Raw genomic sequence first — 16,234 nt, 5'->3', positions numbered from 1 at the left:
AAATTTTAGCCATTGTGTTTTGAAAGATTTTTCTGTTCAATCCTCTTACCCCTTCTTCTAGTCCAGCTATACCTGTTTTTGACCATTTGCTATCATTTGCTATCATTTAGCAAGGTCCTGCACCACCATTTATTTATTTATTTTTTATTTAAATTTTTATTTTTACTTTATTTTACTTTACAAGACTATATTGGTTTTGGCATACTTTGACATGAATCTGCCACGGGTGTACATGAGCTCCCAAACATGAAACCCCCTCCTACCTCCCACCCCACATCATCCCTCTGGATCATCCCCATGCACCAGCCCCAAGCATCCTGCATTGAACATAGACTGGCAATTCATTTCTTACATGATAGTAGAGATGTTTCAATCCCACCCTCTCCCTCTCCCACAGAGTCCAAAAGTCCTCTCTACACATCTGTGTCTCTTTTGCTGTCTTGCCTACAGGGTCATCATTACCATCTTTCTAAATTCCATATATATGTGTCAGTATACTGTATTGGTGTTTTTCTTTCTGGCTTACTTCACTCTGTATAATCGGCTCCAGTTTCATCCGTCTCATTAGAACTGATTCAAATGTATTCTTTTTAATGGCTGAGTATTACTCCATTGTGTATATGTACCACAGCTTTCTTATCCATTCATCTGCTGATGGACATCTAGGTTGTTTCCATGCCCTGGCTATTATAAAAAGCGCTGCGATGAACATTGGGGTGCACGTGTCTCTTTCTATTCTGGTTTCCTTGGTGTGTATGCCCAGCAGTGGAATTGCTGTGTCATGAGGCAGTTGTGTTTGCAATTTTTTAAGGAATCTCCACATTGTTCTCCATAGTGGCTGTACTAGTTTGCATTCCCACCAACAGTGCAAGAGGGTTCCCCTTTCTCCACACCCTCTCCAGCATCCACTGCTTGCAGATTTTTGGATCGCAGATATTCTGACTGGTGTGAAGTGGTACCTCACTGTGGTCTTGATTTGCATTTCTCTAATAATGAGTGACATTGAGCATCTTTTCATGTGTTTGTTAGCCATCTGTATGTCTTCTTTGGAGAAATGTCTATTTAGTTCTTTGGCCCATTTTTTGATTGGGTCGTTTGTTTTTCTGGAATTGAGCTGCATAAATTGCTTGTATATTTTTGAGATTAGTTGTTTGTCAGTTGCTTCATTTGCTATTATTTTCTCCCATTCCGAAGGCTGTCTTTTCACCTTGCTTATATTTTCCTTTGTTGTGCAGAAGCTTTTAATTTTAATTAGGTCCCATTTGTTTATTTTTGCTTTTATTTCCAGTATTCTGGGAGGTGGATCATAGAGGATCCTGGTGTGATTTATGTCGGAGAGTGTTTTGCCTATGTTCTCCTCTAGGAGTTTTATAGTTTCTGGTCTTACGTTTAGATCTTTAATTCATTTTGAGTTCATCTTTGTGTGTGGTGTTAAAAAGTGATCCAGTTTCATTCTTTTACAAGTGGTTGACCAGTTTTCCCAGCACCAGTTGTTAAAGAGATTGTCTTTACTCCATTGTATATTCTTGCCTCCTTTGTTTAAGATAAGGTGTCCATATGTGTGTGGATTTATCTCTGGGCTTTCTATTTTGTTCCATTGATCTATATTTCTGTCTTTGTGCCAGTACCACACTGTCTTGATGACTGTGGCTTTGTAGTAGAGCCTGAAGTCAGGCAAGTTGATTACCACCATTTATTTTTAAAAGTTTCTATTACTTATGAAAATGAAAGTTGCTCAGTTGTGTCTGACACTCCACGACTCCATGAACTGTAGCCTGTCAGCTTCCTCTGTCCATGGAATTCTCCAGGCAAGAATACTGGAATGGATAGCCATTCCCTTTTCCAGGGGACCTTCCCAACCCAGGTCTCCCACATTGCAGGCAGATTCTTTACTGGCTGAGTTATCAGGGAAGTCTTACTTACTGTAATGTATTATGTATATAATTATCATTATTTGCTTTAAGTATTATTTACTATAATCATTACTATAACTATTGTATTAAATACTGTAATTATTAATCACTATAATTACCATAACTATTACTACATCATTTACTATAATTATTAATATTTATTTATCCTTATTCAAACTAACTTACTCTTCTCTGTCATGTTCATTGAGCTTAGCCCTTCCTGTTTTATTTCAAATATTGTAGTTTTTACTTCTAGAATTTCCTTATTTAAATTTATATTACATTTGCTAAGATTTCCTATTTCTCTACTGAAATATTCATTGGTTAAAAATGTTTTCTCTTAGTTCATTGCAGATAATTGTAAGTCCTGTCTTAAAATCCTTATCTGTTAGTTTCAACATCTGCTTCATTTTCTGGTCAGACTTGTTTTTTCCTCTCTGTTGAGAGAAAGAAATTTATTTGGGGGTCCATCATATTTTGGATAATGTTTTTATCATATCTAGCATAAGAATATTAAGTTGTAAAGATTCTAGATTCTGTGGTTTTTCTTCTGTAAACATTATATCCTTTGTTTCCACTGTTAATTTCTTTTGGCTGTGCTGGAACTGCAGACTCTGTTTCTTGCATGGCAGCTCTGTTTTCAGTACATATTTCTTACTCTATTTGAGACTAAAACTGAGAAAAAATACTGTTCATGGTTATTCTTCTGTGTTGCATTATGATGCTCAGCATTTGTTTGTGTAGGTCTGTTTCCTTCTAATATATTTTAATTCTGTTTGAAGAATATTTCTTTTAATACCTATTAAAGTGAAGATCTCATGTCTTCACTGAGTAAATTTACTAAGCAAATTGTCTCAGTTTTTGTTGCTCTGACAATCTGTTTCTTTCACTTTTTATGGTATTTTTGCTGGGAATATGATTCTAGATTAACAGATTTTTTATTGTTTTTAAGTTTCAGTACTTTAAATTATCATTCACTTGTCATCTGGATTGGAAAACTTTAGATGAGAAGCCTGGCATCCTTGCCTCTTTTTCTCTATATATAGTGCATCCTTTTTCCATCCTTTTTCCTGCTTTTAATTTTTAATTCTTACCCCTATTTTCCAGAAATTTGATTGTGGGTGTTTATTCTATTTACAGTTTATTGAGCCTCTTGGATATATGTGTTTGTCATTTACATCAAATATAGAAAATAATTGGTCATTTTTACTTAAATTCATTTTTACATACCTATTCTTCTACAACTTATGTCCATATAACACTTTTTGGAGTTTTATGGATCTCTTTATGAAACATCCTCTTCTCTAGTACTCTGTCCTGAAAATACTGGCGACCTCAGCCTCCAAGAACTCTGCTGTTTGTCCCATGAATTCTGTTAAGATTACTGTGCTCTGCTTCATACTCTTCTTGTGAAACAGCTTGTTAGATGCCTGTAGTCAAACAGACCACAAGAGAAAACCTTGCTTGTCTTCTCACAGGGATTACACTTCTGCACTGTCTCTCATGCACTGTTTATTTAAATGTGTGTGGTAGGAGAGTAAACCCATGACCAAGTACTCCATACAGGTTAAGAGTATAAATACTCACATTCTTTATTAAAAAGTCGGTATCAGTATAAAATACACAATTGAGGTTTTATACATGCTTAAAATCAGTAATAATCAAAAGATATTTCAGACATAAATGGAAAATTGTGATAAATATAATGCTAAGTACTATAATTTCTCTAATTTTCATAAACACTGAAGTTACTAGTAGATATTAACACTAGCAGACAAAAGGCAGAAGATAAATTCAGGTTTAATTACCTCTTCTTCTTGAGCTTTATTTTTTTTTAACTTCTTTTTTTAAAATTTATTTATTTTTTTAATTTTAAAATCTTTAATTCTTACATGCATTCCCAAACATGAACCCCCCTCCCACCTCCCTCCCCAAAACAACTCTCTGGGTAATCCCCATGCACCAGCCCCAAGCATGCTGTATCCTGCATCATACATAGACTGGCGATTTGATTCTTACATGATAGTATACATGTTAGAATGCCATTCTCCCAAATCATCCCACCCTCTCCCTCTCCCTCTGAGTCCAAAAGTCCATTATACACATCTGTGTCTTTTTTGCTGTCTTGCATACAGGGTCGTCATTGCCATCTTTCTAAATTCCATATATATGTGTTAGTATACTGTATTGGTGTTTTTCTTTCTGGCTTACTTCACTCTGTATAATCGGCTCCAGTTTCATCCATCTCATCAGAACTGATTCAAATGAATTCTTTTTAACAGCTGAGTAATACTCCATTGTGCATATGTACCACAGCTTTCTTATCCATTCATCTGCTGATGGACATCTAGGTTGTTTCCATGTCCTGGCTATTATAAACAGTGCTGCGATGAACATTGGGGTACATGTGTTTCTTGAGCTTTAAATAAGGAAAAAATCCTCACCAGTTTTTTCCCCTTTTAAAGCAGAATTACTCTGTAAAATCCTAACTAAGTCTTTACTTTTAGCCACACTGACTAGAGTATTGAAATATTATATAGGCTTATAGCACTTTAAGAACTGCTAAATGGTTTGTAATAATTTTGTGATTTTTTTATTTTTTATTTTTCTTAATTGTGTGTACTGCTTTGGTCACTCAGTACAGGTCTAAGATCACATTAGTACAAACTATAGTTTTTAGATCTTTAATCTTTAGATCAAAGATCTTGTAACTTTTGTGACTTTAGATCACAAAACTGAAAAATTTATAATAGCTTGAACACTTTAAACCAATTTTCAAAATTAATCAGTTTAAATTTTGACCTTTTCATTTACTAACCTTGTATTAAGACTAGACTGATTATTTCAGCAACTTACTTGACCATATTAAGACAGGTGGAATTTATTTCCCAGCTCCTGGATTTTCCTTTATCCATGTATTAAAATTTCTGTATATGGCACAGGGAATATAGTCAATAATATTATAATACCTTTGTATGGTGAAAGATGATTACTAGATTTGTGGTAGTCAACTCATAGATAAATGTCAAGTCACTATGTAGTCTGCCTAAAATGTTGTATGTTAACTATAATTTAATAAAACAATTCTATAAATCTAACTTATTTATAAACCTAGACAGCTTATTAAAAAGCAGAGACATTACTTTGCCAACAAAGGTCCATCTAGTCAAAGGTATGGTTTTTCCAGTAGTTGTGTATGGATGTGAGTTGGACTATAAAGAAAGCTGAGCGCCAAATAATTGATGCTTTTGAGCTGTGGTGTTGGAGAAGACATTTGAAAGTCCCTTGGACAGTAAGGAGATCCAACCAGTCCACCCTAGAGGAAATCAGTCCTGAATATTCATTCCAAGGACTGATGCTGAAACTGAAACTCCTATTCTCTGGCCACCTGATGTGAAGAACTGACTCACTGGAAAAACCCTGATGCTGGGAAAGATTGAAGGCAAGAGGAGAAGGGGATGACAGAGGATGAGATGGTTGGATGACATCACTGACTCAATGGACATGAGTTTAAGTGAACTCTGGGAGTTGGTGATGGACAGGGAAGCCTGGAGTACTGCAGTCCATGGGGTCACAAAGAGTCGGACATGACTGAGCAACTGAACTGACAGATAAATCTAATTTGGGTAGATGGGTCTGTGAACATCTCAGAATACTTAAATACTTATTGGCAGACTTAGGTCCTTAAAGAAAGCAATTATGGAGGATTTTTTTCTGATTAGCTAGTAAATTTAATAAGAATTATTTTGAGTTGCAAAATTCATATTCATTGTGTCCTATATGAACCAGAAGGTGGCAAACTTGAGAGTTTTTGTACTATTGCTCCTATTGAGGAAGTATAAGTACTGAATGAACTATATATATATCTATACTATACTATATATGTAGATGTCTCTGGTGGCTCAGATGGTAAAGCATCTGCCTACAATGCAGGAGACCTGGGTTCAATCCCTGGGTTGGGGAGATCTGGAGAAGGAAATGGCAACCCACTCCAGTATTCTTGTCTGGAAAATCCCATGGATGGAGCAACCTGGTAGGCTACAGTCCATGGGGTCGCAAAGAGTTGGACAAGACTGAGCAACTTCACTTTCACTTTCTTTCATATGTGTATCAGTGGACCTTATGAATAGCTTTTTTGGTGTACCATAGCATAAGAAAAATTAAAATCTCCAATTGTAGAGCCACTGGTGTTAGGATACCAATGTATTTTTTGTCTTTTTGTTTTTCTCTAGATTTATTGTTTTTCCTATAATTCTTTCCCTGATAAATAATTTTGAGAGAGGATGCCAACTGAACCCATTTTTTTGCTATGATTTCCACAAATAAGAGCAAAATGTAATGGTCCTGCATTTACTTGGAGGTGGAGATCTTTCCAACATTTAAAAGGGCATACAAAATACATTTTGTCTCCCAGAATAAGTAATATAAGATTTTTTTAAAATTCTAATAACATTGATCTTCATGTTTTTAAATATAAGACAGTAATTTGTGGTGATGATTGTTTTTATTTTATTTCTATAAATATTTCCGTTTGGGGGTGGATTTTGTTAGTCATATGTAAGTGAGGATGGATTTCTTTCTTTATTTTTATTGGAATATAGTTGATTTACGGTTGTGTCAGTTTCAGGAATACAGCAAAGAGAATCAGGTATACATATATCCACTCTTTTTTAGATTTGTTTCCCCATTTTGGCCATTACAGAGCACTGAGTCGAGTTCCCTGTGCTATCCTAAGATCCTTATTAGTTATCTATTTTATATAGAGTAGTATGTATATGTCAATCCCAATCTTCCAATTTATTCCTCTCACCTCTTACCTACTGATAAGCATGTTTATTTTCTACATCTGTGACTCTATTTCTGTTTTGTAGATAAGTTCATTTGTACCTCTTTTTTAAAAAAGATTCTATGTATAAGTGATATTATATATGTATATTTGACTTTCAAAAAATGAAAATTGGTTATATTCAAACATATGATTAGGCTTTGGGGTTATAAGAAAACACATTTCTACCTATTAAACATTCAAAGACGAAAATTCAATCATAATACATAACATCCCTTTCTTTCTCTCTGGGAAATTCATCCATTGCTAACATTACCTCTAAAAATTAATTTCCCTTCCTGTAAGTTACACTTCTTTTTATATGGCTGCATTAACCAATCTATTTTAGCAATGACTATAAATTTCTCTTTTTGATGAAGAAGAATGAAAAAAGGAAAGCAATGACTAAAGATACACAAAAAGTAAGAGAACCTAGATGTTCCATTATTTCTATATATGAATTGGATCATTAAATGACTTTTGTAAGATTTAAATAAAATAAATTATTCTTCCCTAAAATAAAAAGCTATATGAATGATTGTTAGTGGACTGAGTGTTTTAAGGGGTGGAAAGTAAATTCACCAATTATTGAAAATACTTGAGTTCTTTTCCAAATACCACAATAACTGAAGACTCTTTAAGACTTATTAAGTTTCTAATACTTTATAATTCTTCCTTCCTTGCTTTTTTTAAGGGAAGAAGATTCCATTTAAAAAAATGGGATATAAATATATCATAAGGAAAGTAAATTATACTGTACAGTTGAATGTAAACAATGAAACAAGTTCTGAAATTTAAGAAATGTAGAACTGGCACTTATTATATAGGTTGTATATCACTCAACTTTAATCTTCCCAGCACTGGGGTTTAAAAAAAAAAAGAGGAAAAAACTTCTAATCAGAAGTAACTACTGCTCTAGTCTACATGCATTCAGAGATTCCCTGATCTTGTGCAGTGTGTTCTCAGTTCTCTTTTCTTCTGTTTTCCTTCACTCCATTTCCAAATTCCCCAGAAACCAGTTTTTGAGAACGATGACCCACAAACACTTATCATCCCCCACTCCCCACTCTTTGCATCTTCCTGATAGAATACCTTGGGATTTTTCATGAAATCAAATCAGGAACGTGAAACTGAGCCCAGACTCAGTGATTCCCAGACTTCTAGAGTCCCATGTGCATCCGATTACAAACCCAAAATACCTGAACCATGGCTGGCCCTTGCTCTAAGGATTCTGATGAATGCCAACTATCATAAAGTGTGCAATGAGGCAGATTTTTGTTTTTGTTTTCTTAAAAAACAATGTTGTTTCTATTTAGTTCTTAAATGTACACATCTCTTGAATTTGAGTGAGAACACCTGGTCCCAGGCATGTGGTCTGGTGATGCAACCCAGAAGGTGCTCAGAGAGAGTTGGGTCTGCCAGCTGAGGAGGAACCACTGCCACTTCCCTGGAGAAGTATGGCCCCAGCCAACTGCATCTTCCCCACGTTCAACAGGGAGGATGACAGGTCATGGCAGCTCCTTAAAACATGCTGGAGAGTAACTCTTCTTGAGAGGGGAGTTCCTCCGTGAAGGTCCTTTGGAAGTCCTGTTGAATTTAGGAGTCTGTACCTTCTCCATCCCCTTTGCTCTCTCTGCCTTTCTTCACTCACTACGCTCCCATATCACCCCATGTACACGCAAAAGAAAGTTTCACACAGAACGAGCCCCGTGTTGACGCAGGCATCACCTCCCCTCCCACCTGGACAGAAGCCCAGGAGGGAGCAAACGGGGAGGGGTGGGGGTGGGTGGGAGAGTGCGAAGGAAGGTATCGCTTGGATCTCTGTGGTAAGGGTCCCCAAGTGGGGCCGAGCAAGGGTCAGTCAAGAGTATTGGTCCTGCACCCACAAATACATCAAGCTTTTCCCTCCTCCGTCAACCTCTTAAATCCCAATGAGGTCACTGCAATGAGAGAGAATCAGATCCAGAGAGGGGGAGAGAAAGACAACGACGAGGGAGAAGAAATCCAGACAGGAAAAGGCCATCAGACAAGGTCGCTTTTTCTGGCGACACAGCAACTGTGAGGAGCGTGGTGCTGAATATCATCCGCCCGCTCAGCCTGGGGACCGAGGGACTCGTAGAAGCACTTCGTGTCACCACGAAAACAAAGGAAAGGAGACCCAACGAGAGGACGAGAGATGCTCTGAGCAGTCCCGCTTAGGATCTGGGGAAGCAAAGCTCATGTACTTGCGGGGAAAGAAAAGGGAGCCTGAAAGGGTCTCGGAAGCAGAGGAGAGAACGGGATTTCCCTGCGGAGACTTGGGACGCGGCAGAACTCTGGACAGCGCCTCGACTCCGGAGCAGGGCTCCCAGCTCCCTGGCTCCCCCAGGCTTCTGGCTCCTTATTGAAAGCCCTTTCTGCCAGTGTGCTCTCCTCTCCTGGACTCCGACCACCGACCGGGAAAAATCCTTCTATGATCCCTGTCTGAACGTGCCAGGGGTGGAGCAACTCTGCTTCTGACCCGGTCAGGGAAGAGGGTCTCCGGTTCAGGAAATCCAGTCCTTGTGGATAATGCTTCTCTGGTGAAGAAAGAAAAGTTTTGGGGTCTGGTAGCGGGCAGAGGGGATAAGGAGGAGAGTGGAAGGAAGAAGGTGGATGGTCGGCTTCCCTCTCTGACCTGGAAGGAATGATGACCGAAGAAGGATGTGCACCAGCGGCCAGATTATTGGGAGCCTCCTGGTGCTCTCCGTGCTGGAGATAGGGCTGGGGGCGTCCAGCGTGGCAGTGGGGGCGGTCAGCTTCAGCCTGGCCCTCCGAGAGCACAAGCCGCAGCTTGGAGACTCGTCCCCGGTATGGAGCGGGGTGTGTGTACGTTGAGCCATTTCACTCTCTCTTTACCTCTTTACGATGATGGTCAGTGTGCGCGCGCGTTAGTCACTCCCTCCCTGGGGTTGAAAATCATGAATTTCCTCTGGCTTAGGTGTAGGTTCATGTCGCAGGCTATGCCTCTGTATGTTGTCCTTTAATTATTAGTAATTTTTTTTTTTTGCTTACCTTGACTTGACACCAAATTAAATGGCTTTGTTTAAAGTTGGGGGAGGGCAGTTTCCACTGGCTGAATCTGCAAAATCTTGCCCAGTGGGGCTGATTGGGGGGGTGGGGGCGGGGGTCACACCTGTCAAGGGCAGGCTCAGCCTCCATACTTTTACAAGGAAAATCAAAATGAAAGTGTTACATCATTTTCTTATACCACCAACAAGCAAGGATAGAGTTATGCATTTATTTCTCGGTAACAGTGCCCAAAGTACACTAAAGACAACACAGATGTCATAAAGAGAAATATGATGTGAGTATGAAAGGAGGATTTCATCCCAGAAAACACTGCTCTTAATTTTCCCTTTATAAAACTCTTTCGTAAGTTCTAGGGAATAAGGTAAACAACAAATGATATGTAGCAACATTCTGATTCAAGAATAACTCAGCTTAAAGAGTAACTAATGGTCAGAGAAAATGTCATAATTTTCTTTAGGTCAGACAGCAGACCCAGGGAGCTTTGAGTTTATTTACTGTGGGTGAATCTCCAGGAAAACCTTAAAGACCCATTCCTTCCACCCAGGATCAATAAAATAACTCAGCACTATTCCTAGTGTGAACCTACTTGTGAAAATCAGTTTTTCTTCTCCCTTAAGTTATATAGCTCTTCTATCCATATCCTTCTGGATCTTTAGCTTGATTCTATTTTGTAAGATAATTTAATAAGATGTTATTCTGTCACTGATAATTAGTATAATTAACAATCAGGGCTTAGTTATTTGTGCTTTAGGTATCTGAGAAAAAAAATGATAATGTATGAGTTCAAGAGTAATTCTGAAGCAATTCATTTTTAAGTGAAGTTCTGGCATTCTTTAAACTGGCATAATTATGCTTTAGAAAATTAGTTTTTATACTTTTACTTTTCTAAGTGAGGAGAATGTTTTTAAATTGCAGAAATTAAAAGAAAAATGATATTCAGTTCTAACGCTGGATTCTTCTAAGAATCCTTGTTTTAAATTCAGTAAGTCCCAGCAACCACAAATAATTACCTTTTGCTGTATTATTTTAAATATAAGTATGAAAGACTAAATAAAAGGCAAACCTTAAAGCTAGTTATTTTACATCTTATATGTAGTAGTGATTATTTTGAGAGTTGTAGTTCGCATTATTATGTGATTAAACATAAATAAACTTGAAAACTTCTACCAAACAGTTTTCAAAATGTAATGTCAACATTTAAATCAAGCGGGAGAAAATGTGATCTTTTGGTGGCTTGTGAGGAAGAACACTTAGATAGTCTTCAAATTAATTTCCCTCTGAAGTTCAGAAAATTGAGTAAGTGAATGTAGGTTGTCTCAAAATACCATTTAAGTATCCAGTTTACCTTCATGAATAAAAAGATGGTTGCATTTGCTTGGGGTCATTTAAGAAAAAAATTTTTTAATTTTTTTTCTCTCTTTCTTGGCTATTTACCAATTATCTAGATGAGTTGACATGTGTATGTACAAAAAAAAAATTGAAGCAGCTCAGTGAAAAGCAAAATAGTAAAGCACAGTCATTATCATAAATACTTCTTTCTGTTTTAAACATTTTGCTTTGCAGAGTAACCAGATTCACCTACGATTCTGAAATAATAGGTTCAAATTCTATTGTCTGATTCAGTAAAAAAAAAAAAAAGTTTAAAAATAAATCCATGTGATTGAATGAACCGATTTGAAATTTGAGTGCCAAAAGAGTTGGTAACTTTTATAAATTCAATAAATCACATTTGCAAAGAAACAAATGTCTAAATTTGACCATTGTTTATCAAATTATATTCTTGCTAACTTGATTTTTAAAATAATTTTTCAGAGGTCATTTGTGATACAGTCTGGATTATCACAATTCTGACGATGAATTCATGTAACCAATATTTATAGAGGGCTTGCCGCATGCAAAGCATTTTACTGTTTAACACAAAGACTATTAAGATGAATCAGAATGCCAAGCTGAGGAAGTAAGATGGATATGTCACTTCCTTTACCAGTGGTGAGAAATTAGTTTGACTTCAAGGAGTTACAGATACAGGGGAGAGAAAAAATAACCTTGGAAGAAGTATTATTTTTCTCTTGATCTTCAAAGTTTATTGAAACTTGGAAGGAATGTATCATAGTATGAAATCTGGAGTCTGCCTGGGTGTAGATTGCAGGTCAGCTTTTAGCCATTTACTATCTGGTTGACTAGCCAAAGTTTCCTTATACTCTGTCAAGTAGGGTTGTTAGACGGCACAAGGTAAATCATGTTCTTGGTAAAATGTATGATATGTAGTACGCACTGAGTAAATGCACATAGCTAGTTTTGGGTGCACAGAATGGCAGTGAATGCCTGAGAAAGAAAACCTTCTAGGCAGCAAGGTTGAAAACAAAAAACGGACAGGATGGGTTGTGTTTCAGGAAGAATAAGCTCTTATCTTTTTCTGAGGCTTAGGTGTGTGAGGGATAGATAAGGATGGAAAGAATGGTAGGGACCAGACCATGAGAGGCTGTGTGCCAGTCTCAGATTATTTCCTCATAGTTTTAATAAAATAATAATACTAACAATGCTTAATTTCCAAAGAGACCCCAGGAATATGCAGTAGAAAACTAGACTGATAACTATTCATCTCTTCGGTATTATATGAATTAAAAATCTTATGTTATTTATAAACACTAGATGGGATTGTATAATTATTAACTTTTCAGGTCATAATCCATAATCAGAGTGTATTTTGATTGGTGCCATGAAGTTTTTTTCAATACATAAATATCATTATTACCAGATTTTGCTTTCAATTTTAGAAGCCAATAGAAATAAAACTGTACTATGAAGGGATTGCTTATTATATATGGACCTCAACATCATAAGCTTTTAATCTAGATCAAATGCACTAAGAATTTAGGCAACTATTTAGATTATTTGGACTTAAATTATTGTTGGATATTTTTGGATTATTGTAAAAATTACTGGGCCAAAATTTTAAGTGGCTTGAAAATAAAACAGTACAAAGAAAAGGGGCTTAAAATCCATAAGATGGATGTTTATACAATTATTTCCAGTCACTATTTCATAATAAGGTAAATGGTTGTTAAGGCACCTGGGACCAGTCTAAAAGATGTGGGCAATTAGAAGGAAAAAAAATTTAAACTATAATTTCATAGCAAAAGAAAGCTATAAGTGCCTTATAGGATTTTGACCTCTTCTTGATTCTTTGTTGTAGTTTATATAGATACCTCATTGAAAACATGAAATAACACATTACTACTAGATAACAATAAACGAACCATTGAATAAACTGCTTTGGAGAAGACATAGGCATGTGAAATATAATAGATGTGTAAGATACATTGACAGGGAGTTAGACAGGACAGTGTCTCCAAGCGGCTGTAGGATCATCATTTTTCTCAGTCTCCAGTACATCATCTATAATGTGAATGGATCGTATTCAGTGGTACACAGATCCAAGGAAATTTTATTTTGTTGCTTTAAATTGGCATTTTGAAATCTAAAGATTCAAATGGTGGTGTCCAGAAAAACATCTGATAAAGTTTTATTTTATACATACCATGCTAAATTCCATCCATGTATATCTGATATTCATTCTATAGATGTACTAAAAGAACTTTCCTTAAGCTCCTTTACCCTGCATATAAAATAATCTTTTAAACTATTCACAATTTTCTTAACAAAATCATAAAGTTTGAGTGATTTTATTTCTTCTGGAGCATTCTTAATTTGTACACCATAACTTTATCTGCTTCAAAAATCTGGTATTTTAATGAAACTTATAGCCTAGTCAAGTCACATACTTAGTATGTGGATTTCTGATTGTGGATTCCTGATTCACCATGGCAACAACTCAGCCAACTGTAAGATTGTGTTGAAATTCACCTACTGTACATCCTAATCCATACCAGAGCAAAAGAAATGAAATGCTGTATATAAACGATAGTTGCTCCAAAATGTTATTTCTAAGTCTATTCAGTTCATTTAAGGAAAAAAAATAAGACAAAGTGAAAGAAACCCCTCAAACAGTTACTTCAAAGGTACAAAATTTGAAGCTAGTATGTCTCTGGCTAGATAATGCATCATTTTTTCCAAAGTTAGAATATATAACATAAAGGACTCATATTATTTATCATGAGATGAAAACAGTGCCCTATCCTCAGAAAAAAAACTACAACTGTACATTTATATCCAATTTTTAAATTAATTTTAATTATATAAGTAATTTATAATTCCTGTTGCAAAGGGTTAAAAAAAATCAAAACTGAAGTTCTCTTCCCTACCACATCATCAAAATTAGCCAACATTATAAATTTAGTGTACAACCTCACAGATATTTCTCCATGCATACATATTATTTTTTGAACATACAGACTAATTTTTATATCAAGTTTCTGGGTATAATAAAGCCCCTTCATGGCTATCTAGAGCCCAGGTAAAGAATATTTTCTTTATCTGAGTCATACTTATTCTCAAGTGCTACTTGTTATCTACTGGAATCAGGGCAATTAAATAAGTGGCAATTAGATAAGTTAGACAAGCTAAACAGTTGGAATATGTAGTTATTATTCAAGGAACCATACTCTGTCAAAAAAAAAAAAGTAAAATGCCTATTTCTGGTGTTGATTGATAATGACATGATGGGAGGAAAACAGTGAATTTTATCAATATCTGACAATAGTTTTTGTTTGTTTGTTTTAGTCAATATTTCACCCATATGTAAGTGTCATGCATTGAAATTTCTATCCAGAACACATGACAAATTCTGTTTCAGGATTTGGGCCCTTATTCAAGGGTAAAAGTGGTCTTGAAGAATTTGCCATAGACATATTAGGGAAAAAATGATAATAATGCCATCAATCACCTATTTGTTGACGGTTTGCTTCATACAAACATGATCTAGACATAGTCATATCTTTAATTTGGATGTTTTTGCATAAAATGTTCAAGTTAGATCTCTATATTGACTTGTTAGCCAGGTCATACATTATGTGCTTTGAATATAGCTAAGCAATTTAACCTTCCTGAATATTCACTCAGCCCTCAGATCGTACTTAATTATATTAGTAGTTGGGAGATATAACCCAGCCATCCAAACTGAAATGCCTGTCTTTAAAATTCAGTAAAAACTAGAATAGATTTTGGTGTGTGTGTACACACCATGGACAGAGGAGCCTAGCAGGCTACAGTCCATAGGGTTGCAAAGAGTTGGACATGACTGAGCACAGAGTTGTTGAAGTACATGGACAATGGAAGAATAAATAGGTAATAATATAGAGAGACTCATTGAGCATCTTTCTAGCAGAAAAAGAGAAAGAGGAAAAAAAAGTTATGCTACTACTTTGCTCTGTGATGTATAAAGCCTTGCAATCCTTCTCATGAATGCAGATCTAATCTGTATGTATACTGTACTCATAATAAATGGTACATGGGATTCATACATCTCACTCTATATTACTGTGGCTCTGGATAACTTATGCTTCTTCACTAAGTCAGGGAGAGAAATAACAGTACCTATTATTGGGTTACTGTGAAGTTGTTGTGAAGCTAAGGCAATGCTTATAAAGCTGTCAATACTGAGCCTGGCCAGAAGTAACTGCACAGTGGATATTAGCTGCTCCTTACTTCTACTGCCCTATTCAGCTCCATGACAACCAGGACCTATAACCTACTAGTGATACACTGGTTCTCAATATGTCTCCAACATCCTTAACCAACTCTAGTTTGACTCATCATTTTTGCTTTTGTTTTTCTTTTCATGTATTGGTTGGTTGGTTTAGTCACTAAGTTGTGTCTGACTCTTGTGACCCCATGGACTGTAGCCTGCTAGGCTCCTCTTGTCCACAGGACTTTCCAGGCAAGAATACTGGACTGGGTTGCCATTTCCTTCTCCAGGAGATCTTCCTGACTCAGGGATTGAACCTGGTCTCCTACATAACAGGCAGATTCTTTACCAACTGAGCTATGGACCCTGCATTTTCATGTATAGCATCTAGTTAGTTTTTGACTTACATTATATACATTAAATTAAAAGATGCTTACTCCTTGGAAGAAAGTTATGACCAACCTAGATAGCATATTCAAAAGCAGAGACATTACTTTGCTGACTAAGGTCTGTCTAGTCAAGGCTATGGTTTTTCCTGTGGTCATGTATGGATGTGAGAGTTGGACTGTGAAGAAGGCTGAGCACCAAAGAATTGATGCGTTTGAACTGTGGTGTTGGAGAAGACTCTTGGGAGTCCCTTGGACTGCAAGGAGATCCAACCAGTCCATTCTGAAGGAGATCAGCCCTGGGATTTCTTTGGAAGGAATGATGCTAAACCTGAAACTCCAGTACTTTGGCCACCTCATGCGAAGAGCTGACTCATTGGAAAAGACTCTGATGCTGGGAGGGATTGGGGGCAGGAGGAGAAGGGGACGACAGAGGATGAGATGGCTGGATGGCATCACTGACTTGATGGAC

At 36.5% G+C, this 16,234-nt stretch overlaps 1 protein-coding gene across 5 annotated transcripts in view; it reads left to right on the top strand.

The window, feature by feature from the left end:
* Positions 1–16,234, top strand: part of TMEM196 (transmembrane protein 196) — a 306,657-nt gene that overhangs the window by 228,784 nt on the left and 61,639 nt on the right. The window contains exon 1 of one of the 5 annotated variants that reach the window (XM_069586644.1): positions 9,017–9,585. The exons of 2 other annotated variants lie outside the window; for them this stretch is intronic. In XM_069586644.1, the coding sequence (XP_069442745.1) occupies positions 9,421–9,585 (165 nt within the window). In that variant the 5' untranslated portion in view covers positions 9,017–9,420. Of the gene's footprint in view, positions 1–9,016; positions 9,586–16,234 lie in introns of those variants that run through there. 2 more of the 5 variants (XM_069586643.1, XM_069586645.1) reach the window with 2 other exon arrangements.

Source organism: Ovis canadensis, chromosome 4, assembly GCF_042477335.2.
Source record: "Ovis canadensis isolate MfBH-ARS-UI-01 breed Bighorn chromosome 4, ARS-UI_OviCan_v2, whole genome shotgun sequence".
NCBI lineage: Eukaryota > Metazoa > Chordata > Mammalia > Artiodactyla > Bovidae > Ovis > Ovis canadensis.
The sequence above is the reverse complement of the archived record's forward strand: the minus strand, read 5'-3'. Positions and strand labels throughout refer to the sequence as shown.